The 24,912-nt window shown below is 44.8% G+C and overlaps 1 protein-coding gene across 1 annotated transcript in view; it reads right to left on the bottom strand.

Annotated features, from left to right (window-relative positions):
- The window catches only part of LOC126202967 (uncharacterized), a 360,529-nt gene that overhangs the window by 26,475 nt on the left and 309,142 nt on the right, over positions 1–24,912 (bottom strand). The window contains exons 2-3 of the mRNA XM_049937109.1: positions 8,629–8,896; positions 4,763–5,087 (exon numbers count right to left, since the gene is read on the bottom strand). Of these exons, the coding sequence (XP_049793066.1) occupies positions 4,763–5,087; positions 8,629–8,896 (593 nt within the window). The remainder of the gene's footprint in view (positions 1–4,762; positions 5,088–8,628; positions 8,897–24,912) is intronic.

Raw genomic sequence — 24,912 nt, 5'->3', positions numbered from 1 at the left:
CGTATTCAAGTAATAACACTAGTTTTTGATGCTAGGTACTAAGTATGTCAGAATTTCTAGAGATAAGGAACAGGAGAAAAGGAAAAGCAAAGGGATACTATAGACAAATTCTCAGGGAGGCATAGAGCACTGCTATCGAAGCAACTGTCTTCGTGATAAGCTTGGTCCCTGAGATGTCTCCAATGCGTGGATTTTCGAGACATACAGCACTGGACAGGCAGTCCTTCCATCAGCGCACCACTTGTTAATGGAACAGACTGATAATTGTACTTCTTTATTCTCTCCGTTTTGTGCATGACATAATACTCCCTCTAAAAGTGACGTAGTACTCGTTCTGCATACCTGTTAACCATGTACCAGTTCTCCAAAATCCAACTGTTTTATATGCATTCCTTCACTTACAAGGACACCGTCATGTCAGAGTGAGCGCCACACTAGACTGAACTAAAACAAAGATGCGCGTATGATAATAAAATACGTTAAGCTTCTTATTATTTTAAATGTAAAATCTGTGCAATGTACTCATGCTCATCTCAGCTCTGCAACGGCTGCCTCTTCTTGCTGTAATATTACCTGTTAACTGAAGCACAGGTACACGAGAAAGAAAGGTTACACAAGAAAAGTAAGAAATACTGCCTACATGATTTGAAGAAGAAATTATCATTTCTTTTTTCAAAAATATGCCGTGCAACATGGCCACGACAGAATAGCGGTGAAAGTACGTTAATCAGACACACACGTATTCAGCATCGTGAGTTCACCTGTAGGCTTACACAACCAGCCCTTCAGTTATGTAAGCAAATACCAAATGTGATAGAATATCGCCAAACTAATGATCAGATTACACAAAGCCTTACCATGGCATGAGTTTGTAGCCAAGTTTATGGGAACAAGTCGTTACACACGAAACACCGCCATAGCCTGAGCATACTTACGAAGATGTTAACAATTCAATCGGAACAAAGACCGTGAATTGGAACAGTCACGAAACTCGTGCTTGAGTACAGACGACAAGTTTAGATAAAATCTTACTGCTGTAGTTTACTGTATCGCTGGGAACAGTACGTCAGAGAAACGAACGCATTTACCATGAAGTGGCGTGAACTTTAAATGCCGGCCAGGGTGGCCGAGCGGTTCTATGCGCTACAGTCTGGAACCGCGTGACGCTACGGTCGCAGGTTCGAATCCTGCCTCGGGCATGGATGTGTGTGATGTCCTTACGTTGGTTAGGTTTAAGTAGTTCTAAGTTCTAGGGGACTGATGACCTCAGAAGTTAAGTCCCATAGTGCTCAGAGCCATTTAAACCATTTTTGAACTTAAAAACAAAATGGTTCAAAAAATGGCTCTGAGCACTATGGGACTTGACATCTATGGTCATCAGTCCCCTAGAACTTAGAATTACTTAAACCTAACTAACCTAAGGACATCACACAACACCCAGTCATCACGAGGTAGAGAAAATCCCTGACCCCGCCGGGAATCGAACCCGGGAACCCGGGCGTGGGAAGCGAGAACGCTACCGCACGACCACGAGCTGCGGACAAAATGGTTCAAATGGCTCTGAGCACTATGGGACTTAACTTCTAAGGTCATCAGTCCCCTAGAACTTAGAACTACGTAAACCTAATTAACCTAAGGACATCACACGCATCCATGCTCGAGGCAGGATTCGAACCTCCGACCGTAGCGGTCGCGCGGTTGCAGACTGTAGTGCCTAGAACCGCTCGGCCACCCTGGCCAGCTGAACTTTAAATAAGCAAATCACGATCAGATTAACTATGACTCAGCTAAGATGGACTGTTTCAAATGTGATGGATGTGAGGCAACTTCAGAGGTTTAAATACTGAGGTATCCCTACACCACGTCAAGTGTGTGATCTTTTATTTCATCTGTAAATGTATCATATGGCACCATATCCTGATCATCGCAAAATGGGAATACCTGCGCACGTTTGTCGTGCAGCATCCTTTGAGACTGGTAACATCAAGTGTCGAGGGCTCAGGCGTTCTGCTCGTTGGATATCTTGAGGTGACGTCACGTAACATCTGACCATAACAGAGTGTGGAATGGAACACAGAAGCGAGCCACTATCGAGAGGACGGGATGTGAGGACGCATCACGCAGTTAGCTCGACGAAGTGGTCCGTTTTGTTAATCGACATCAGTCGCTCTTAATTGAAATACATAGGTCTAGACTTTTTTTTTAAAAAAAAAGAAATCTTGTTTTCTCATATGTAACTGAGAATATTTTAAAGAACTATACTTTAATATGAATTTCCTTTTAAATACTTTGTATATTTATGTGTGCTTCAATCGACCAGTAGGATCGTTTTGCATATAACTGGTCGAAGCATGCATGGCGGTTCCAACTGGCGTTATTTTTAGATGTTACGATTTCTTGCAGAACAGCAGAATGAAATGTTTTTATTAGAACTTTGTTTTTAATTCCTTAATGTACTGGATAGTAATGTACTTTCTTTTATTTTTATTGTAGTCTGACGATGGCTAACGGTAATTCTATTCAAAAAGCTACACCATCAAGAGAATTAAATAAGAATTATGTATGTCGTGATCACTTTACAGATCGTCGTATTATACCAAATTATGTTCTGTGACTCATGAGTTCTCAAGTGTTACCAGCAGTCCAGGTAGCACAATGAATGTTCGTAGGGCGATAAAAAATGGGTACACAACATACAATGGTCGAGCAGCTCCTCGTAAGTCACAGATTCTTCAGTCAGTTCTAAGTGGCGCTTCAGGTGATGTAAAGAATGATGTCACTGGAAATGACTGGAAACTAGTGATTTATAGCGACGAATCACGCTAACTACGTGCAGAACGTTACCCCTACTGCCATGTACATTGCCAACACTGGAGTACAGAGGAGGTGGTGGTGTCCTGTGGGGTGTTTGTTTCTTGGTTAAATTGTGGTCTCCTTATTGCGCTTAAGAATGCGCTAAATGTGAAATAAAGTGAACAAATTTTACAACACCACGTACTGAATACAGTCGAGGTGCAGTTCGGAGACAGTGATTGTTTATATCAGCATGACAATGCAGCCTGTTACAAAGCGGTACCTGTGAGTCAATGGTTTGTCGACAATGACATTTCTGAAATGGGCGGGGATAACCAGAGTCCCAACGTGAACTCAGTAGAACACTGACTTCCCTCCAGAAGGTAGCGTCCAGCATCCCTGCGTTGCCTTATTTCGGCCCTTGGAGAGAAGAGCCTGCTGATCCTCTAGAGATATTCAGAAACCTGACTGGAAGTGGTTCCAGCAGATTGTAAGCTCATACAACGGTGAAGGGTGGGCACTGTGCTGGCCCTAAGCTATCGCCAGCACACCGGTGGCAAAGATGAAGTGCGAAGATCGATTAGCAGGCACTGGACCAAGCGCGCCTATCACGAGAGGCGCCAGAGACACACCCACAAGCAATACGCTGCCAACGCCCTCTCGGCAGCATGTACCGGGTGATCAAAAAGTCAGTATAAATTTGAAAACTGAATAAATCACGGAATAATGTAGACAGAGAGGTACAAATTGACACACATGCTTGGAATGTCGTGGGGTTTTATTAGAACGCCAAAAATACAAAAGTTCAAAAAATGTCCGACAGATGGCGCTTCATCTGATCAAAATAGCAATAATTAGCATATCAAAGTAAGAAAAAGCAAAGATGATGTTCTTTACAGGAAATGCTCAATATGTCCACCATCATTCCTCAATAATAAATGTAGTCGAGGAATAATGTTGTGAAGAGCACTGTAAAGCATGTCCGGAGTTATGGTGAGGCATTGGCGTCGGATGTTGTCTTTCAGCATCCCTAGAGATGTCGGTCGATCACGATACACTTGCGACTTCTGGTAAACCCAAAGCCAATAATCGCACGGACTGAGGTCTGGGGACCAGGGAGGCCAAGCATGACGAAAGTGGCGACTGAGAACACCATCATCACCAAACGACGCGCGCAAGAGATCTTTCACGGGTCTAGCAATACGGGGTGGAGCGCCATCCTGCATATACATCGTACGTTCCAGCAGGTGTTTATCAGCCAGGCTCGGGATGATGCGATTCTGTAACATATCGGCGTACCTCTCATCCATCACGGTAGCAGTTTTGCTGTCCAGCGCCATCTGTCGGATATTTTGTGAACTTTGTTTTATTTTTTTTTTGTTCTAATAAACCCCCATGTCACTCGAAGCATGTGTGTCAATTTTTACCTCTCTATCTACATTATTCCGTGGTTTATTAAGTTTTCAAATTTATACAGACTTTTTCATCACGCGGTATTTAGGCCGCCGACGCTGACCGGAGGGACTGACTCACTTACTCATGCAGTTTGGCATCTGTCAGTTTACTCGTAGAGCCGGTATAGTTCATCACAGGCTACGACAGTACATACTGGCCAGATTAGTGACTACAGTAACACTACTTTTATTGACGTTACATCAGTCTGCAAGAGGACTGCTACAAAACATGGACTCTATTCAAGTTGAGTAACAGCTTCCTGTTCATGTCAATAAACGTGTGCTTTTGTGTTGTAGAATGATACCTGCCACTCATAACAAATCCTCTCCCTTGCTTCCTTCCAGTACAAGACTTCACAGGCACAACTCACATTAATGTTCCCTAATAGACGTCGAGATACTATCGATCAGACAGTGTATTTCAGGACCTTTTGGACAGTGTCTGGTATTAAAGATTACTCGCTGAAATCAGTGTTACTAGAGCAGCGCTCGGAAGCGTCCCCGGGGTGGCTCACCCCGAGTTGTCGGCGACGTAGTCCCGGAGGCGGAGCACGCCGTCGGCGCCGATCCAGCCGTAGGAGCCGACCACGGAGCCGTCCTGCAGGCGCTTCTCCTTGCGGTACTGGCCGCTCTGCGTCTGGTAGCGGAAGTAGCGCTCGGGGCCCTCGTCCGTCTGGATGTGGAACTGGCCTGCGTCCGCCGCCGGCACCGGAGCGGGCGCTGGAGCTGGAGCTGGAACGGCGCTGTTCCAGGAGGCGGGGCTGCCACTGGCGCTGCTGATGCTGCGGCCGCTCACCGCGCTGCTGCGACCGCCAGCCTCCGGCCGGCCGGCGCTGAAACCTGCCCAAGGAGAGAGCAGCAGCTAGTCACCTTAAGCTAATATACACCACTGGCCATTAAAATGGCTACACCAAGAAGAAATGCAGATGATAAACGGGTATTCATTGACAGATATATTATACTAGAAGTGACATGTGACTACATTGTCACGCAATTTGGGTGCATAGATCCTGAGAAATCAGTACCCAGAACAACCACCTCTGGCCGTACTAACGGCCTTGATACGCCTGGGCATTGAGTCAAACAGAGCTTGGATGGCGTGTACAGGTACAGCCGCCCATGCAGCTTCAACACGATACCACAGTTCATCAAGAGTGCTGACTGGCATATTGTGACCAGCCAGTTCCTCGGCCACCATTGACCAGACGTTTTCAATTGGTGAGAGATGTGGAGAATGTGCTTGCCAGAGTAGCAGTCAAACATTTTCTGTATCCAGCAAGGCCTGTACAGGACCTGCAATATGTGGTCGTGCATTATCCTGCTGAAATATAGGGTTTAGCAGGGATCGAACGAAGGGTAGAGCCACGGGTCGTAACACATCTGAAATGTAATGTCCACTGTTCAAAGTGACGTCAATGCGAACAAGAGGTGACCGAGACGTGTAACCAATGGCACCCCATACCATCACGGCGGGTGACACGCCAGTATGGCGCTGACGAATACACACTTCCAATGTGCGTTCACTGCGATGTCGCCAAACACGGATACGACCATCATGATGCTGTAAACAGAACCTGGATTCATCCGAAAAAATGACGTTTTGCCATTCGTGCAACCAGGTTCGTCATTGAGTACACCATCGCAGGCGCTCCCGTTTGTGATGCAGCGTCATAGTCCGTGCTGCTCCAAACGTCATCGAACTGTTCGTGCAGATAATTGTTGTCGTGCAAACGTCCCCACCTGTTGACTCAAGGATCGAGACGTGGCTGCACGATCCGTTACAGCCATGCGGATAAGCTGCCTGTCATTTCGACTGCTAGTGATACGAGACCGTTGGGATCCAGCACGGCGTTCCGTCTTACCCTCCTGAGCCCACCCATTCCAATTCTGCTAACACTCATTGGATCTCGACCAACGCGAGCAGCAATGTCGCGATACGATAAACCGCAATCGCGATAGGCTACAATCCGACCTTTATCAAAGCCGGAAACGTGATGGTACGCATTTCTCCTGCTTACACGAGGCATCACAACAACGTTTCTGCAGGCAACGCTGGTCGACTGCTGCTTGTGTATGAGAAATCGGTTGGAAACTTTCCTCATGTCAGCACGTTGTAGGAATCGCCACCGGCGCCAACCTTGTGTGAATGCTCCTGAAAGCTAATCATTTGCATATCTCAGCATCTTCTTTCTGCCGGTTAAATTTCGCGTCTGTAGCACGTCATCTTCGTGGTGTAGCAATTTTAATGGCCAGTAGTGTAGATTGCTAAGCGGCTAAACGACGCACGGACCCAGTTGCAGGTAACCTATTTTCACGGCTCCCAAGGGCAACATAAAATTTGATTTTCAGTATTTCAAATAATGAACCCAGATTTCCCGCATTACGCGAGTGGTCGCCTTGACCGCTTTGGCTATCCGTTCACGACCCATGGCCAGACGCAAATTTCAGTGTGTTGTCAACTACGTGTCTACAACCTGTAGAGCCAAAGAAATTGGTACATCTCCCTAATATCGTGTGGGGCCCCCGCGAGCACACAGAAAGACTCGACTAACGTCTGAAAGTGGTTCTAGAGGGAATTGACACCATGAATCCTGTAGGGCTGCCCATAAATCCATAAGAGTACGAGAGTGTGGGATCCGTACCAGGTCGGTTTGACAGAGGAGATAGAGAAGATCCAAAGAAGAGCGGCGCGTTTCGTCACAGGGTTATTTGGTAAGCGTGATAGCGTTACGGAGATGTTTATCAAACTCAGGTGGCAGACTCTGCAAGAGAAGCGCTCTGGTTCGCGGTGTAGCTTGCTGTCCAGGTTCGAGAGGATGCGTTTCTGGATGAGGTATCGAATATATTGCTTCCTCCTATTTATACCTCCCGAGGAGATCACGAATGTAAAATTAAAGAGATTCGAGCGCGCACGGAGGCTTTCCGGCAGTCGTTCTTCCCGCGAACCATGAACCATACTCGACTGGAACAGGAAAGGGAGGTAATGACAGTGGCACGTAAAGTGCCCTCCGCCACACATCGTTGGGTGGCTTGCGGAGTATAAATGTAGATGTAGATGTAGATGAGTGTAGAGATCTCTTCTGAACACCACGTTGCAATGCATTCCAGATATGCTCAATAATGTTCATACCTGGGGAGTTTAGGGGCCAGCGGAAGTGTTTAAATTCAGAAGTGTGTTCTTGGAGCCCCTATGCAACAATTCTGGACATGTGAGGTGTCCCATTGTCCTGCTGGAATTGCCCAAGTCTGTCGGAAATCATAATGGACATGAATGGATGCAGGTGATCAGACAGGATGCTTAAGTATGTGTCACCTGTCAGAGTCGTATCTAGAAGTATCAGGAGTCCCATGCCACTCCAACTGCACACGCCCTACACCATTTCACAACCTCCACCAGTTTGAACAGTCCTCTGCTGACATGCAGGGTCAATGGACTTACGAGATTGTCTCCATACCCGTAAACATTCATCTGCTCGGTACAATTTGAAACGAGAGTCGTTCGAACAGGCAACATGTTTCCAGTCATCAGAATTCCAATGTCAGTGTTGACGGACCCAGGCGAGGAGAAAAGCTTTGTGTTGTGCAGTCAAGTATAAGGGTGGGCCTTCTGCTCCGAAAGCCCATATCGGTGATGTTTCGTTGAATGGTTCGCACGCTCACACTTGTTGATGGCCCAGCATCGAAATCTGCAGGAATTTGCGGAAGGGTTGCACTTCTGTCTCGTGGAGCGATTCTCTTCAGTCGTCGTTGATTCAATTCTTGCAGGGCTTTTATCCGCCCGTAGCGATGTCGGAGAATTGATGTTTTACCGGATTCCTGATATGCATGGTACACTTGTGAAATGGTCGTACGGGAAAATCCCCACTTATCGTTACCTCGGGGATATTGTGTCCCGTCGCTCGTGCGCCAACTATAACATTACTTTCAAACTCACTTAAATCTTGATAACCCGCCACTGTAGCAACTGTAACCGATCTAACAGTTGTGCTAGACGCTTTTTGTCTTATATAGGTGTTGCTAACCGCAGCGCCGTATTCTGCCTGTTTACATATATTTGAGTACGCATGCCTATACCAGTTTCTTTGGGGCTTGAGTGCATCTTATGTATACAGGGTGGTCCATTGATAGTGACCGGGCCAAATATCTCACGAAATAAGCATCAAACGAAAAAACTACAAAGAACGAAACTCTTCTAGCTTGAAGGGGGAAACCAGATGGCGCCGATATTAATATGCGTTTATTACGCAAACATAGGGGAGTTAGCAGTTCGCAAAGTCTACAATTTTTTTAAATTACTATTATTGTAGCCGACAGAGCAAGGAGTCGGACTAGAGCAGGTATCGGCTGCACGCCGTGCGGGCGGCGAGTGTGGGCGACTTACGAGCATCGGCGAGACTGGCGGCGCCTTCCCTGGCGCTCCCGCTGCTGATGACGTCATTGGGCACGGCGACGCTGGAAGTGTCGGACCCCGCGGCGGCGCTGTCGGCGGCCGGAGGCGGCGGGCCCACCGTGCTGGAGCTGGAGCCGGGAGCCGCGTCCGCCTGGGCTGGAGCCTCCGTGCTGGCCGGCGCGGCGGCCGGGCCGCTCTTGTCGCCGTCGCCTTCGCTGCTATCCGTGGCGGCCGCCGCGGCGGCGGCGAGCGCCAGCACCTGCAAACGCGAGCAGAACGCTTCGTCACTTCACAGCCCTCCAGAAGCACGTTTATATCAAGTAGCACTGTTGCTACAATCGTTCTTTGACTCTGCAGCGGAGAGTGTGCTGATTTAAGACGTGTTGGCAAATAAAAACCCCACTGATCAGCCAGAACATTATGTCCACCGGTCTACTATCGATATAAACACGTACTGGCCAAAGCAGCGTCAACTGTTGAGGAATGACTGCTGGTCAGACACACGCACGGTGCATGTAGCATCAGTGAGCATGCTATACGTGTGTACGAAGGGGAAGGCGGGCGACATGTCTAACAGCTAGCAGACTGTAGTGACCCGGAGGCTCGACTCGAGTTTGCAATTGGAACAACTAGCAGTTTCTGTACCTCTCTCAAGCACCGTTTTTAATGACATTCTGATTCCTCATTTTCTTTTCCGGACAACATTTAATGACGCTGTATATGGGATGGTTCAGCTTCCCCTACCGCTACTTTGTCTACTTTTATGCAACCTACAACGCTTTCAAATACCATGTGCAACATTTCACATTCTCTCGCTCAGTACACCAAATTATTAGTCCCACAGAAAAAATAAAAAGGACATTTTTGTAGGAAATTCAGTGTACACTACTAGCCATTAAAATTGCTACTCCAAGAAGAAATGCAGATGATAAACGGGTATTCATTGAGCAAATATGTTATACTAGAACTGACATGTGATTACATTTTCACGCAAGTTGGGTACATAGATCCTGAGAAATCAGTACCCAGAACAATCACCTCTGGCCGTAATAAAGGCATTGATACGCCTGGGCATTGGGTCAAACAGATGGCGTGTACAGGCACATCTCCCCATGCAGCTTCAACACGATACTACAGTTCATCAAGTGTAGTGACTGGCGTATTGTGACGAGCCAGTTGCTTGGCCACCATTGACCAGACGTTTTCAATTGGTGAGAAAACAGGAGAATGTGCTGACCAGGGCAGCAGTCGAACATTTTCTGTATCCAGAAAGGCCCGTACAGGAGCTGCAACATGCGGTCGTGCATTATACTGCTGAAGTGTAGGGTTCGCAGGGATCGAATGAAGGGTAGAGCCACGGGTAATAACACATCTGAAATGTAACATCCACTGTTCAAAGTGACGTCAATGCAACAAGAGGTGACCGAGACGTGTAACCAATGGCACCCCATACCATCACGCCTGGTGATACGCCAGTATGGCGATGACGACTACACGCTTCCAATGTGCGTTCACCGCGATGTCGCCAAACACGGATGCGACCATCATGCTGCTGTAAACAGAACCTGGATTCATCCGAAAAATGACGTTTTGCCATTCGTGCACCCAGGTTCGTCGTCGAGTAGACCATCGCAGGCGCTCCTGTCTGTGATGCAGCGTCAAGGGTAACCGCAGCCATGGTCTCCCAGTTGATAGTCCATGCTGCTGCAAACGTCGTCGAACTGTTCATGCAGTTGGTTGTTGTCTCGCAAACATCCCGATCTGTTGACTCAGGGATCGAGACGTGGCTGCACGATCCGTTACAGCCATGCGGATAAGATGCCTATCATCTCGACTGCTAGTGATACAACGCCGTTGGATCCAGCACGGCGTTCCGTATTACCTTCCTGAACCCACAGATTCCATATTCTGCTAACAGTCATTGGAACTCGACCAACGCGAGCAGCAATGTCGCGATACGATAAACCGCAATCGCGATAGGCTACAATCCGACCTCTATCGAAGTCGGAAACGTGATGGTACGCATTTCTCCTCCTTACACGAGGCACCACAACAACGTTTCACCAGGCAACGCCGGTCAACTGCTGTTTGTGTATGAGAAATCGGATGGAAACTTTCCTCATGTCAACAAGTTGTAAGTGTTGCCACCGGCTCCAACCTTGTGTGAATGCTCTGAAAAGCTAATCATTTGCATATCGCAGCATCTTCTTCGCCTAAAGCACATTCGAAAACTGTGGCCTCCAGCGAAAACGTATTCTAGTATAAAATTTAACTACTTTAAAATTACTACAAAAAGGTTCTGTTCACTTTTTTTCTAGGAATAAATGTTAGTGCATAATGAGTGAGAGAATATGGAAATCTCGCTTTTGGCTTGAGAGGGTGTTGTGGGCTGCATAATACCGATCGCCAGGGCCAGTTGAATCATTATGTACGATTACACATGTGTGATTATGAACAACTGCCCCTGCACCTTCTGTGCGCGAAGACTGCAACGCCCGGCTATGTAGTAAAGAGATAGCAACCAGATTGAACGTATTGCTTAGGTCGTAAAGTGGCTGTCAACTGAGGCAGCGCTTTTCGGAACAAAGGGATGCAAGTCGGCCCAACGCTCAAGAAGAGAATGCGTCTCTACACACGAGACAAGTTGTTTCTCGCGAGCTATGCTGGCAGAGTTGAAGTGCTGAGAGCAGGCACTCAGTCGTGCCTGTGTAGAGCGTAGCCTGTGGTAGAAACTTTGCTGTTCCAGTCTAGTAAGAGCGCGCCTACGTAACTGTGGTCGACGTGGCCGACTGCCGTGTGGAGCACCTGAGATCAATTTCTGTTACTGCCAGGGAGGACTGAATCGGGAATGCACTCAGGCTCGTGATACCAGTGTTGAGGAGCTGCTTGAAGAGGAAGTAGCCGCTCGACCGTCTGCGAAGTCTGCCATGGTCGAGAGAGTTGTGTGCTGAAGACAAGAACCTCCAAAACTGATTCACATGATACCACTGGCCGAAGGTGATAAGGTAGTCGGTCGGTCTCGATTGGCCAGTCTGAGGCCAGAACGGCAGAGCATTATTATCAGCAGCGCGGGATTAGCCGAGCGGTCTGTGGCGCTGCAGTCATGGACTGCGCGGCTGGTCCCGGCGGAGATTCGAGTCTTCCCTCGGGCATGGGTGTGTGTGTTTGTCCTTAGGATAATTTAGGTTAAGTAGTGTGTAAGCTTAGGGACTGGTGACCTTAGCAGTTAAGTCCCATAAGATTTCACACACATTTGAACATTATCATCATATTATACTGCAGTAAGAGTGAGATGAAACAAATGCAGAAGCGAAATGCTATATTCGTAACAGATCAGTGTAGCCCATTTGAAAGTTTATGATACACGTTTAGGAAAAAATGGAATGTTCGAAAAAAAGGGCGGCGTTACTACTACAGAAGCCTGATGGGTAAGTATAGAACAGGGGTTCCCAAAATTTTTGTCTGAAGGAACACTTCGATGATCCTGGTACTTTGATGAAACCCGTTGTTTTATAGTTTAATAATTTAAAAAATTACAAAAAGTTGTTTATGCTTTTGAATTTTCTCATTCTGGGAATATCGAAGGAGCGATCTGTTTTTCTTGCTAAATACATTCAGCATCCTAGATAGCATAAATATTCCTTTGTTAAAGACAACCGGTTTCAAAAGATTTTGCTGTTGTCTTCAGGTCTTAAACAACTTTTTGTATTGAAATGTGTTCATTTTACGTTGGACCTTACGCCACATTGTCATGTGGATAAAAATCAGCACATTATAAAAGTTCTTTTGTAATTAAAATGTTAAAAAAAATAAAGCACCTTGTGCAAATGGGCATATCCATCTATATATCGCTTACAGATGCTTGTTACATCACAAAAACACAGTACACTGTAGCACATCTGTTTACATAAGGTGGACATTTTCTAAACAGTGGAAATCAACATTAAACGGCAGTTGTATCTTATACGCCGTTTAACGTGGATTTTCGCTGCTTAGAATAAGTCCAGCTTATGTAGACAGATCTGCTACTGTGTACTGAGTTTTGTGATATAACAAGCATCTGTCAGGGTTATATAGATGGACATGCCTATTTCCAAAAGATACTTTACATTTTTAAATATTTTGATTATGACAGGCCTTTTATAATTCGCAAAATGGTTCAATTGGCTCTGAGCACTATGGGACTTAACATCTGAGGTCATCAGTCCCCTAGAACTTAGAACTAACTAACTAACTAACCCATAGACATCCACACATCCATGCCCGAGGCAGGATTCGAACCTGCGACCATAGCGGTCGCGCGGTTCCAGACTGTAGCGCCTAGAACCGCTCGGCCACCCCGGTCGGCTATAATTTCCAGATTTTTATCCATATAACAACTTGGCGTGAGGTCCAGCGTAAAATTAACGCGTTTCACTACAAAAAAGATTTTTAAGACCTAAAATGACAGCAAAGTGTGTCGAAACTGAGCTGTGGCGCCATTAAGTTAGTAGACTGTTCTGTCTGGCGCCACTGGTTCAAATGGCTCTGAGGACTTTGGGACTTAACATCTGAGGTCATCACAGCCCTAGAACTTAGAACTGCTTAAGATGAGCTAATCTAAGGACATCACACACATCCATGCCCGAGGCAGGATTCGAACCTGCAACCGCTGCATCCACGTGGTTCCGGACTGGAGGGCCTAGAACGGCTCGGCCACAGCGACCGGCGGCGCCACTGGCTCAAGGATAGTATCGACTGACCCTCTTGCGGCCGCGTTGCCAATATCTGTGTGGGTTGTGTCCTCAGATGGTCTTTGTTTGTCGATATATATACGGGTTCGCTGGCCCGGGAAGGGAAGCACCAAGTTTGGGGATTGGCGGTAGCGTCGCGCAGGAGGCGGTCACGAGGTCCGAGCGGCCGAAGCCACGAGCTACGCAAGGAGGGCCTGTGCAGAACGAAGATAAGGGAGTACTTCACCGGGGTCAGGGTCTACTACAAGCAGCAGGCCGACATCCCCTCCGTTGGTTGACAACATTCGGGTTGGACGACTGACTACTCTTGGCCTGGCTGCCCCCTTCTACCTGGCTGTCATCAGCACCCTTCAGCAACCGCCGCGATGCACCGTGAACCCATGGAGATGCTTGCTGCTAAAGGGGAGTAACATTCTGTAATCCTCGTGGTAATTGGTGTAATTGTCTACCCGACCTCCTAATTATTTTCTGGTTTGTATCAGACCGTCAGAGTCTTACTCGGCCGGCACTTTGGTCGTAAGTACGAGGGGCGTTCAGAAAGTAAGCTCCGATCGGTCGCGAAATGGAAACGACTATGAAAATCCGATAAAGCTTTGCACAGATGTGTTGGGTAGTGTCTCTAGTATAACCCCAGTTAGCATCACGTCGCTCTTCTCATTTCTGAGCTGGCAGTGAGTGCGTAAAGATGTCTAGAAAATAGTGTCTGCCGCCAAGTACGAGGGCCTGGTGAGAAATTTCGCCTGAAGCTATGCAGCTAACATTACATAATTGTCGTGCTGTTTCTTCTTCAAGACAATTCTCAGCCGCATTCTGCAGGGGCAATGAAGATGCTCCTTCATCGTTTTCAAATGGAAATGTTAGATTACCCACAATACAGTCCGCAATTGTCTCCCCCTGAGTTTCATCTCTGGTCACATGAACCGCTGTCTTTGAAGACAACATTTTGACACAGACAACGAGGTGTAGGCCAGCGTGGAGAATTGGCGGAAAGCACTGGCGTCTGCCTTCTATGATGAGGCTATTGAAAAGTTGGTACAACGCTATAACAAAAGTCTAAGTCAGAACGGCGACTACGTAGAGAAGTAGCTGAGAGGTGTAGCTAATTGTTACAAGTAAAACATTTCTGATGTTCACTGTGGTTTCAATTTGGCAATCAATCGGAGCTTACTTTCTGAACAGGCCTCGTATAGACCGTAGTATTGTCATTTGAAAACTTGTTCTGATATTATATTGCCCTTCCTTTCTAGTTCATCATACCAGATCATAAATGTTTTAATGAATCGTCTCCTGATCGGAAATACAGTCGGAACAGTTGTACCAAAGCACAGTTTGCCATTAAACAAACAGGGGTAAGATTTAGAAGTTTATTTATTTATTTACAGGTGAAGTTCAGTAGGACCAAATTGTGGAGCAAATCTACAAGGTCATGGAACATGTCAGTACATGAAATTACAACATAAAAGTAATAACACATGAGTTTGAGATAATCTGAACTACCTTTTGTACTACGCTGTGCGTTCATGTCTTTGAAGGACCGGTTCATTGTTGGTGTATTTTTAACTGGATCTTGTAGTTCCGCCGAGTGAGTTCTCTTGTAATAAGTGCTCATACATAATCTATTAAAACGTTCCTTCAGAGCAGCCTTCATAACTGAGAAGCAATTTAACTTTTGACATATTAACAGCCTACTGTCACCAGGGCTTTATTTAGTCAGAATAAGTTATCAAAAGGGACGGGCTGGGATCCAATCGCACCGTGTTGCTGATTGAAGTGAAAAGGTTGCTCGCTTTGAAGAAAGCCTTCTCATTGTCATAACTGTTTCCAAATTTGTTTAACATTTAAGCGTAGATGCCCATCGTAACCCGAAACCTTTCGACATACAGTTTCGAAATAAAAAGAAATTTACATCATTTGTTTGAGTAATTGAAACACTATTGTCATCAATATTACTTTTTTTTCATGTGTTGCAGAAGGGCATTTAATAAGAGAAACTGTGTCCAGCGCGGTAGTAAACACCGCTGTTTCACCCGATAACTGGCGTTCTGCAGGTCCGGGTCCTTGTAGTTATTGTCACGTTGTTCTTGTCTTGATTTCTCTTATTCATTTCACAAATTTGTTAATTTGTACAGAAAACAAATTTATTATTATATATTGTTAAAACAGCAGGCAGTGTTAAAAGAAAGTTGCATTGGTGGGTCCTCCCTTCCACTTTTCCTTAATACCAATAAATACCACGTATCAGAAGCCGGTTGTCTTATATAAAGGAATATTTATGCGATCTAGGCTGTTGAATTTTTTATATTGAGTATTCGGTGATAACTTCAATTTTTGATCATAACTAAAACTAAACTCCGTCCGAACAGGCCTTGGAAGGCCCAACGATACCGACCGGCCGCCGTGTCATCCTCAACAACAGCCGTCACGGGATGCGGATATGGAGGGGTATGTGGTCAGCACACCGCTCTCCCGGCTGTTCGTCATTTTACGAGACCAGAGCCACTACTTCTCAATCAAGTAGCTTTTGCCTCACAAGGGCTGAGTGCATCCCGCTTGCCAACAGCGCTTGACAGACCATCCAAGTGCTAACCCAGCCCGACAGCGCTTAACTTCGATGATCTGACGGGAACCGGTGTTACCACTGCGGCAAGGCTGTTGGCTAAACAAAGAAATCATAATAAATTTTTTTAAAAAATAATGATTTCGTCAAAATATCGAAAAAAGTCGTGTTATTAACACTATTCCGCGGAGAACTTACTCACACCAGTGTTCCATGGAATGTAGTTTGGAAAACCCTTCACACCTATGTGAAGGAAGACTGTGTAACATATCTCCGTTGTGTCTCTACACAAGTAATTGATGAGACTATAAAGGGTACTGTTTCACAGTCTGATGATCGGGAATATTCTGCCACGACCTCTCCTTCTACTTTCAGCCAAATCCTATCAAATAAAAAAAATAAAAAATAAAAAATAATTCCAGTACCGGATTTCGAAATGGCTACCTTCATTTTCTGCGCCGCACCATTATCATGCGTTATTTATCTCCACTACAGAAGCGTAACGCATGCAGGCAGAGAAATAGGAAATTCATTTATTTGCGGTTTTGGCCAGATTTGAATTATATGTTAGCATTGGATGAGCACTAGATTTCGACTACATTTTTCATGCCCCTGATCGCGTTGAAAATGTGTCAATAGCAATTTCGCAACTGACACAGGTACTGTCTTGCACAATGGTGGTGGCGCATAGTGCGTGGCGCATAGGGTAGGACATGGCTTCAAATGGCTCTGAGCACTATGCGACTTAACCTCTGAGGTCATCAGTCCCCTAGAACTTAGAACTACTTAAACCTAACTAACCTAAGGACATCACACACATCCATGCCAGAGGCAGGATTCGAACCTCCGACCGTAGCGGTAGCTCGGCTCCAGACTGTAGCGCCTAGAACCGCACGGCCACTCCGGCCGGCCAGGGTAGGACATGATTCTACAGCTAGTGAATAGCGGCAAAGAACTTGGCGTGGAGAGTACCGCTCTGGTTCCATGCAGGTAACGGAACTACGAGCGAGCAGCAAAAACCGCCGGACCACGTTCGCGGACGCCAAGGTCGTGGCCGACGACTCGACAGAGCAGCCCGGCTGCTTTGTGTGGGCCATGGAAGGGGAGGAGCGGCGGCCCGCCTGCTTTCACACACTGCCCCTCATTCCTTTTCCTTTTGTTAGCACTTCAGTAGGCCACTTGCAGCGGCTTGCTGCGCAAAAAAGCCCTAGGAGAGTGCTAAATCACTCCTGTTTCGAACGTCGTTTCTTGTAGTCCCATTCCGCCAGACATTCACACTGATAGCTTTTACCTTGATCCAGTGTTGCGCGGAGCTGTAGTGTAGTTTGTAAAGCAAGAATCCGCCTGAGCCGTAATGAGAATTTGTTTATTTATTGCATGACTGGATTCAAAGCATTACAGCTTCGTCCTCAAGTTCGAACAATTAACTAGAAACAATCAGACATACAGATACACCTACATAGTTCGTTTGTTGGCCTCCGTGTTGTGCTTCGCTGGCTGTTCGTAGCTCCCTTGCGCATGGGAGGACGAGAACCTGACTTTCCAAACAGACAGGTCCGACCGATATGCATGTTTGCATCCAATTAATTGTCAGAGGCTGAGAATGGAGCTTTAGCGGTCTGAAACCATTCACGCAATTAATAAATAAATTCTCATTACAATTGAAGCCGATTCTTACTTTACCTATATGTTATCAGTTGCGTATATCTTACACATCGAGTCCCTTGTAGTATTATGCTTATCCATTACGGATATTTTAGAACCGTGACTGTATATTAATGTAAATAAATTATACACAACTGCAACCAGTCACTTTTTTCATTAACAATACTTTATTACATTAACCGGTTTTCGAACCCTTTCAGGTTCATCTTCAGATGATTTCGGGAGAATCCGGGAAGCTACATCATTATTGGTAGTAGCATAATGCTGGGTGCTGGTTCTATGGCAGAAAGATGGGTCACACTTTAATGTATCGCCATGACTATAGATTATCTGTCGATATGGGTGTGAATTTAGTTTTTACTTACTGCGACAGCATAGGCGGCTTTTTTCGTATCTGTCTGCATCCATTTTGAAGTCCAGAACACTTTCACACAAACTATATTAGTTCACACTTTAACAGTGACACTTCACCAGCATCCAGCATGCGCTTTACAACTGTTGCTTATAACAAAGATCTTGACACAGAGATATGGCATAGGCCTACTTTGTACAGAGATGAAATTTGTTGTTCTTTACATGTGTTAAGGTTGATATAAGGGCAAGTTTTTTCATCAGAATGGTGATAACATGAGAGCACTAGAGAAATTAATAATAAATTACTACAAGAATAAATTTCGGTGATCTGTTATGTTATTTCTATTTGTATGTTACAGGCAGTTTTTTTTTATTTATATATATAACATGGACAAAATTCTTTAGCTGTTGACTAATTTTATTCTAATATTAGAGTGATCTGGGATATTGGTAAAGGCAGCTTATGTTTGTTCCAGCTAGAATTAATATGTATAAAGTACTGATTTATGTTAGCAATGGAGGGCTTTAACATTTAGAGATATGGTACATGTCTTATTCTGTGGTAGTATATTACATTGACACCAGTGTGGTTAGGATGTAAGGAGGGGCGGGGGGGGGGGGGTCATTGGGAGGGGGGGGTTGGGGAGCTGGTGTATGTTTTATTGGGTGGTTACTTGTTTTGAACTAGTAGATCTTCAAAGTTCTGAAGGAAAAATTTGTTTCTCAGTTCAGTTTGATCATTAAGTAGGCAGTCAGGTGCTGTATTTGTGTAGACAAATATTTCAATTTCTTCAAGAAGGTCAAGTATTGTGCCTTTGTTGGCAAAATGTAGGATTCGGAGATTCTGTTCTATGTTGTTTGCAGAATGATTGTGTTGGGCAAGATGTGAGGCAAAGCTGGACTTGTTCAGGTTGTTAAGACGGAGTGCATCCATGTGTTCTTTATATCTTGTTGTGAAGCTTCTACCAGTTTGTCCAATGTAGAAGCTTGGACATGAGTTGCAAGTGAGCTTGTACACACCTGACTTTTGATATTTTTGTATAGTGGTTTTGGTGGTGTGTATGATTTGATTTTGTACTTTGTTGGTGGTGAAGAAACTTATTTTTATGTTGTATGTCTTGAAGAGGTTGGCAATTTGGTGAGAAATCTTCCCTAGGAAAGGCAGGCTAACAAATGTGGTTTTCTTGTTTGTGGGTGGTTGTTCAGCAGTTGGTTGATTTAGTTTTGCTGTATGGATTAGTTTATCTACTATTGCAGGGTTGTACCCATTGGTGGAGGCAATTGATTTAATAATTTCTGTTTCTTTTTGTCTTTCATTTGTGTCCATTGGGATTTTCAGCATGCGATTAACCATTGTTCTGAAGAATGCTTTTTTATGTTGGTCTGGATGGCAAGAGGATTTGTGTATGGTAACATTGGTGGTTGTTGGCTTTCTGAAAATTTGAAATTTATGCTTCTGATTTTTATTTGAGATTGTTAGATCAAGATAGTTAATGCCTTCTGGTGTTTCATGTTCTACTGTGAATTGGATTTTATTGTGTATTTTATTAAGTTCTTTGGCTAGATTATTTATTTCTTCTGTTGCTCCATTGAACAGAATGAGTGTGTCATCAACATAGCGTTTGTAATAAAGCAGCTTATCTTTTAGTTGTGTATGGGACCTGAAAAAGTTATTTTCAAGGTTATTGATATATATGTCTGCTAGCAAGCCTGCAAGACTACTACCCATTGCCAGTCCGTCTTCCTGAATGTAAAACTTGTTGTTGAACAGGAAGTAGTTGTGTGACAATATGAGTTCTATGAACTCATAGAGATCCTGGAACTCATATTGTCACACAACTACCTCCTGTTCAACAACAAGTTTTACATTCAGGAAGACGGACTGGCAATGGGTAGTAGTCTTGCAGGCTTGCTAGCAGACATATATATCAATAACCTTGAAAATAACTTTTTCAGGTCCCATACACAACTAAAAGATAAGCTGCTTTATTACAAACGCTATGTTGATGACACACTCATTCTGTTCAATGGAGCAACAGAAGAAATAAATAATCTAGCCAAAGAACTTAATAAAATACACAATAAAATCCAATTCACAGTAGAACATGAAACACCAGAAGGCATTAACTATCTTGATCTAACAATCTCAAATAAAAATCAGAAGCATAAATTTCAAATTTTCAGAAAGCCAACAACCACCAATGTTACCATACACAAATCCTCTTGCCATCCAGACCAACATAAAAAAGCATTCTTCAGAACAATGGTTAATCGCATGCTGAAAATCCCAATGGACACAAATGAAAGACAAAAAGAAACAGAAATTATTAAATCAATTGCCTCCACCAATGGGTACAACCCTGCAATAGTAGATAAACTAATCCATACAGCAAAACTAAATCAACCAACTGCTGAACAACCACCCACAAACAAGAAAACCACATTTGTTAGCCTGCCTTTCCTAGGGAAGATTTCTCACCAAATTGCCAACCTCTTCAAGACATACAACATAAAAATAAGTTTCTTCACCACCAACAAAGTACAAAATCAAATCATACACACCACCAAAACCACTATACAAAAATATCAAAAGTCAGGTGTGTACAAGCTCACTTGCAACTCATGTCCAAGCTTCTACATTGGACAAACTGGTAGAAGCTTCACAACAAGATATAAAGAACACATGGATGCACTCCGTCTTAACAACCTGAACAAGTCCAGCTTTGCCTCACATCTTGCCCAACACAATCATTCTGCAAACAACATAGAACAGAATCTCCGAATCCTACATTTTGCCAACAAAGGCACAATACTTGACCTTCTCGAAGAAATTGAAATATTTGTCTACACAAATACAGCACCTGACTGCCTACTTAATGATCAAACTGAACTGAGAAACAAATTTTTCCTTCAGAACTTTGAAGATCTACTAGTTCAAAACAAGTAACCACCCAATAAAACATACACCAGCTCCCCAACCCCCCCCTCCCAATGACCCCCCCCCCCGCCTCTCCTTACATCCTAACCACACTGGTGTCAATGTAATATACTACCACAGAATAAGACATGTACCATATCTCTAAATGTTAAAGCCCTCCATTGCTAACATAAATCAGTACTTTATACATATTAATTCTAGCTGGAACAAACATAAGCTGCCTTTACCAATATCCCAGATCACTCTAATATTAGAATAAAATTAGTCAACAGCTAAAGAATTTTGTCCATGTTATATATATAAATAAAAAAAAACTGCCTGTAACATACAAATAGAAATAACATAACAGATCACCGAAATTTATTCTTGTAGTAATTTATTATTAATTTCTCTAGTGCTCTCATGTTATCACCATTCTGATGAAAAAACTTGCCCTTATATCAACCTTAACACATGTAAAGAACAACAAATTTCATCTCTGTACAAAGTAGGCCTATGCCATATCTCTGTGTCAAGATCTTTGTTATAAGCAACAGTTGTAAAGCGCATGCTGGATGCTGGTGAAGTGTCACTGTTAAAGTGTGAACTAATATAGTTTGTGTGAAAGTGTTCTGGACTTCAAAATGGATGCAGACAGATACGAAAAAAGCCGCCTATGCTGTCGCAGTAAGTAAAAACTAAATTCACACCCATATCGACAGATAATCTATAGTCATGGCGATACATTAAAGTGTGACCCATCTTTCTGCCATAGAACCAGCACCCAGCATTATGCTACTACCAATAATGATGTAGCTTCCCGGATTCTCCCGAAATCATCTGAAGATGAACCTGAAAGGGTTCGAAAACCGGTTAATGTAATAAAGTATTATTAATGAAAAAAGTGACTGGTTGCAGTTGTGTATAATTTATTTACCTTGTAGTATTGTTTTTTAAATTATTTGATACTGAATATGATTCTCCATTTGCTCTCAGAGTACATAATAAGAAAAAAAGATTTCATTTCGCTTCAATTAGTACTGGTATGGGACACAGCGTTCGTGTAGAATGTGCCGCAGCAAATGAGAACACAGCCAACGGCCTTCTCGCAGTTGTAACAGCCGGTTCCTGTCAGATCACCTGGCAAGCGGGGTGCACTCAGCCCTTATGAGGCAAACTGAGGAGCTATACTACTGGCCATTAAAATTGCTGCACCACGTAGATGACGTGCTACAGACGCGAAATTTAACCGACAGGAAGAAGATGCTGTGATATGCAAATGATTAGCTTTTCAGAGCATTCACACAAGGTTGGCGCCGTTGGCGACACCTACAACGTGCTGACATGAGGAAAGTTTCCAACCCACTTCTCATACACAAACAGCAGTTGCCCGGCGTTGCCTGGTGAAACGTTGTTGTGATGCCTCGTGTAAGGAGGAGAAATGCGTACCATCACCTTTCCGACTTTGATAATAGTCGTATTGTAGCCTATCGCGATAGCGGTTTATCGTATCGCGACATTGCTGCTCGCGTTGGTCGAGATCCAATGACTGTTAGCAGAATATGGAATCGGTGGGTTCAGGAGGGTAATACGCAACGCCGTGCTGGATCCCAACGGTCTCGTATCACTAGCAGTCGAGATGACAGGCAGCTTATCCGCATGGCTGTAACGGATCGTGCAACCACGTCTCGATCCCTGAGTCAACAGATGGGGAAGTTTGCAAGACAACAACCATCTGCACGAACAGTTCCGCCGACGTTTGCAACAGCATGGACTATCAGCTCGGAGACCATGGCTGTGGTTACCCTTGACGCTGCATCACAGACAGGAGCGACTGCGATGGTGTACTAAACGACGAACCTGGTTGCACGAATGGCAAAACGTCATTTTTTTTTGGATGAATCCAGCTTCTGTTTATAGCATCATGATGGTTGCATCCGTGTTTGGCGACATCGCGGTTAACGCACATTGGAAGCGTGTATTGGTCTTCACCACACTGGCGTATCACCTGGCGTGATGGTATGGGGTGCCATTGGTTACACGTCTCGGTCACCTCTTGTTCGCATTGACGTCACTTTGAATAGTGGACATTTCAGATGTGTTACGACCCGCGGCTCTACCCTTCATTCGATCCCTGCGAAACCCTACATTGCAGCAAGATAATGCACGACCGCATGTTGCAGGTCCTGTACGGGCCTTTCTGGATACAGAAAATGTTCGACTGCTGCCCCGGCCAGCACATTCTCCAGCTCTCACCAATTGAAAACGTCTGGTCAATGGTGGCCGAGGAACTGGCTCGTCACAATACGGCAGTCACTGCTCCTGGTGAACTGTGGTATCGTGTTGAAGCTGCATGGGCAGCTGTACCTATTCGCCATCCATGCTCTTTGTGACTCAATGCCCAGGCGTATCAAGGTCGTTATTACGGCCAGAGGTAGTTGTTCTGTGTTCTCAGGATCTGTGCACCCAAATTGCGTGAAAATGTAATCATGTGTTAGTTATAGTATAATATATTTGTCCAATAAATACCCGTTTATCATCTGCATTTCTTCTTAGTGTAGCAATTTTAATGGCCAGTAGTGTACTTGACTGAGAAGTAGCTGCTCTGATCTCGTGAATTGACATACGGCCGGGACAGCGGTGTACTGATCACATGCCCCCCCCCCCCCCCCCCCACATCCCCATCCACTACGCCTTTGGGCTGAGGACGATACGGCGGCCGGTCGTTGCTGTTGGACTTTCATGGTCTGTTTGGGGGGGGGGGGGGTTGAATTTTAGATGAGAACACGTGCCGCTGATGTCTAATGCAGGGGTTGGACAATTATATGGAAACGCCAAAAACACATTACCAGCCCCAATTACGATGTAGGAAAATCGTTGGCCATCGAAATAGCTCCCAGTTGTCTCGGTATGGATAAATACAGGTCCTGCATGGTATACAAGGGAATCTTACACCATTTTTCAAGCAAAATAGTGGTACGTCCAGGTAACGATGATTGAGTCATTGAGATGGATAGCGATCACGCACCTTTCTCTCCAAATTAGACTACAAAGGCTCAATAATATTGAGATCCGGTGACAATGGTGTCCAGGCGAGATGCGAAAATACATCCACGTGTGTGGTACTTGAGATTAGCACCCCGCAGTAGTGCCTTCAATTTTGATTCGGCGATCTTGGTTCAAGTTTCCTGTGGCTTCTCTGGAAGGAAATTAGACAAATATTTCTATCAATAAACTACAGGCGCAACATCCAATCCTTTCCGCGATGAGCTATCACTTCGTCCATTACGATATAGTCGCTGTCGAGATATCGAAATTCAATCTCCGTTCCATCCTTCCTGAAAGTCTGCAAGCTTGCCTGCTTCTCACCTAGAACAGCTGACATGTTAGACAGCCTCCAATACGCAGTGAAACTCTGTGATGTGCACTGCGTGTCGGATCCCACGCGCGACATGGCGTAGGTTTCGGTGAAACGGACACCGCCTCTCAATAAGGACAGGCGTTGCGGTCCTGCTGCCCAAATCCAGAGAACTGGTCCGGACTGGACAGCGAGCCCAGATAATGACGTCACACTTCAGCCGCTCGCTGCAAAAGGAGCCAACTGCACCCTCGCGGGAAGAAAACACCCACTACATTGGACTAGTCATGCCTGTTACAAAGTAACTCATCAAAGTATCTTGACGAGTTACTACTCAAAGTATTCAGATGGCCTGATGACGCTTTCTAAGTCGAACCCGTGAACGATAGCTATTTTTCTGATTCAGAAAATATTTTTCTTATGAAACTCAAGTCTTTATTCACATCAAGTAACGTGTGCTATCGACCGTGGAGAAAAGTAGATTCCATAGTTCTAGATTTCCAGATCCCTTTAACACCGTTCCTCACAAGTGTCTTCCAATCGAAATATGTGTGTATGGAGAATCGTCTCAGTTGTGCCACTGGGTTCGTGATTTACTGTCAGAAAAATCACAGTTCATAGTAACTGACATAAGGTCATACTAAAACAGAAGTGATACTTGGGTTTCCCCAAAGGAGTGTTATTGGTCCTC

The sequence above is a fragment of the Schistocerca nitens genome, chromosome 9 (assembly GCF_023898315.1).
Source record: "Schistocerca nitens isolate TAMUIC-IGC-003100 chromosome 9, iqSchNite1.1, whole genome shotgun sequence".
In the NCBI taxonomy this organism is placed as follows: Eukaryota; Metazoa; Arthropoda; class Insecta; order Orthoptera; family Acrididae; genus Schistocerca; species Schistocerca nitens.
This window is presented reverse-complemented; position numbering and strand designations above follow the sequence as displayed.